Source organism: Sinocyclocheilus grahami, unplaced genomic scaffold (assembly GCF_001515645.1).
Source record: "Sinocyclocheilus grahami isolate Dianchi unplaced genomic scaffold, SAMN03320097.WGS_v1.1 scaffold343.1, whole genome shotgun sequence".
In the NCBI taxonomy this organism is placed as follows: Eukaryota; Metazoa; Chordata; class Actinopteri; order Cypriniformes; family Cyprinidae; genus Sinocyclocheilus; species Sinocyclocheilus grahami.
In genome coordinates, this window is record NW_015505522.1 from 1377963 (window position 1) to 1380779 (window position 2817).

Consider the following 2817-nt stretch of genomic DNA (forward strand, 5'->3'; position numbering starts at 1 on the left):
TGTGTGTCTGTGTGTGAGTGTGAGTGTGAGTGAGAGTGAGTATGTGTGTCTGTGTGTGAGTGTGAGTGTGAGTGAGAGTGAGTGTGTGTGTCTGTGTGTGAGTGTGAGTGTGAGTGTGTGTGTGTGAGTGTGTGTGTGTGTGCATGTGTCTGTGTCTGTGTGTGTGTGTGTCTGTGTGTGAGTGAGTGTGAGTGTGAGTGAGAGTGAGAGTGAGTGTCTGTGTGAGTGTGTGTGTGTGTGTGTGTGTGTGTGTGTGAGTGTGAGTGAGAGTGAGTGTGTGTGTGTGTGCGTGTGTCTGTGTGTGCGTGTGTCTGTGTGTGCGTGTGTCTGTGTGTGCGTGTGTCTGTGTGTGCGTGTGTCTGTGTGTGCGTGTGTCTGTGTGTGCGTGTGTCTGTGTGTGCGTGTGTCTGTGTGTGCGTGTGTCTGTGTGTGCGTGTGTCTGTGTGTGCGTGTGTCTGTGTGTGCGTGTGTCTGTGTGTGCGTGTGTCTGTGTGTGCGTGTGTCTGTGTGTGCGTGTGTCTGTGTGTGCGTGTGTCTGTGTGTGCGTGTGTCTGTGTGTGCGTGTGTCTGTGTGTGCGTGTGTCTGTGTGTGCGTGTGTCTGTGTGTGAGTGTGAGTGAGAGTGAGTGTGTGTGTGTGTGTGCGTGTGTGTGTGGACAGACACATCCGCACAGCAGCGCTGCAGTTAATATCTCTGTGTGGGTTGTGTGTTTCCTGTTTACATGTAGGTGACAGCTCTAAATGCAGGTGAAATTTCTGTTCACATGTGATGGGTGTCAATCTCTGAGAGAGAGATGTTACTTCCTGAAAATATTCAAATATTGAACTTACCAAAAAAGGAAAAACGGGTAGCTGTGATAAACCAGTAAATCAGTGGATCTTCGGGACGTGGTCTTGCTCAAATAATTATATTTAATTTGTAATGAATAATATTTAATATTTAAATAACAATATGTATTATTTATACATTTGTATATTAGCTAATTAACTATCAAGTATCAAGATTACAAACACAAACAGTTTTATCTTTGCATAAGACTCACACATGCATAACTCTTATTTTAATATTTATATCTATAATAGTATTTATTGATATTTTTTATTAGCTTTTATTTTTAGAATTTCAGTTTTCTTTTTAGTTATTTTTTTTGTAATTTTTATGTGATTCTGTGTTTTAAATATATATATATATATATAATTTTTTTTCCCAGTTATTGCTTCAACTCTAGAAATTAGAAATCTTGTCCCGGCAAATAACTAAAATATGTTTTTCATCTAATATTTACATATTTCCATGGGTGTTAAATCTCTGAGATTGAGATTTATTATTAGTATTTTTTGTACATTTGTATATTATCAATTTACTTGCTTAATTTTATTTAATTGAATTTTATTTCAGTTTTAGATTTTTTATTTATTTTATTTCTAGTAATTTTAGCAACCCAGTCTCATAAAAAAATACGTGCGTCTATGTGACGTTAACATTCAAAAGTATCAGTTTTCAAATCTCGCAGCATATTAAAATTGTTTTGAAGTCATCACATAATATTCTTCAAGTAATTGGGTGAAAATAACGCTTTATTAATTGAAACTGTGGACCTGTAAATCATACTTTGTGTGAAAAGCAATAAAAGTTCATTATAACTGGAACTCGCAGCGATTCGTACATTTCAGTTTTTCAGTTTTGTAGAAAAGTATCTAGTATTTCCAATGAGCCTGGGTAGAATTTTAGTGCCTCAACTTAAAAATATAGAAATCTTGCCTTGGCAACTAACTGAAGCTAATATCATCTAATATTTATATTTTATTTTATTGCAGATTTATTTCAATTAACTGAAATGTTTTGATCGTTAGTTCTAGTTAATAAGAACCCTGATGCATAAGAAATATAGAGAATAATCAGAATAATCAGAAAAATCTCATTGTGATTGATCTGTAATGAGCTGAACTGAAGAGTTCGGACACTGGATCTGCTTCTACGTCACGTTTATATCCCACATGTCAGAATGATCCTGATTTTCCTCAGTTAGCCGCAGAGTAATGAGAAGCACTTACGTAGTTGTCACGGGCCGACCAGCTGGGATAAAGCTGCATGTGAAGCTGTCGCTCCTTCCGCGCTAGTTCATAGTACTTGGCCTGTTCCTCGCGGGTCAGAGCGTGCCACTGTAACACACACACACACACACACACACACACACACACACAACACACATTAGGTTTCTGTGAATTGTGGGGACCTTCCATAGACTTCTGTTACTTTTATGCTGACCAAACAATATTTTCTATCCCCTAACCCAACCCTAACCCTAAACCTACCCCTTACAGCAGGGGTGGGGGACGCTGATCCTGGAGGGCCGCTGTCCTGCAGAGTGACAAAAAAAAAACCTTCCTGTATCCTGAAGACCTTGATTAGCTTGTTCAGGTGTGTTTAATTGGGGTTGGAGCTAAACTCTGCACTGGCCCTCCAGGATCAACGTTCCCCACCGCTGCCTTACAGAAAACCTGTTTGCATTGATACACTTTCAGATAAACATCATTTACTATTTTTAATCATTTTTTTCCATCATGGGGAGCGCAGGCAGTTCCCCACAATGTCAAAAATGTCAGGTTTTAATATCCTTGTGGGGACATTTAGACACACACACACACACACACTCTCTCTCACACTCACTCACACACACACACACACACACACACACACACACTCAAACTCACTCACTCACTCACACACACACACTCTCACACACTCAAACTCACTCACTCACTCACTCACACACACACACACACACACACTCACACACACTCACTCACACACACA

General features: G+C 39.5%; 1 protein-coding gene across 1 annotated transcript in view; it reads right to left on the reverse strand.

Annotated features, from left to right (window-relative positions):
- The window catches only part of LOC107603263 (transcription factor 7-like), a 25191-nt gene that overhangs the window by 1283 nt on the left and 21091 nt on the right, over window positions 1-2817 (reverse strand). The window contains exon 7 of the mRNA XM_016296027.1: window positions 2055-2162. Within this exon, the coding sequence (XP_016151513.1) occupies window positions 2055-2162 (108 nt within the window). The remainder of the gene's footprint in view (window positions 1-2054; window positions 2163-2817) is intronic.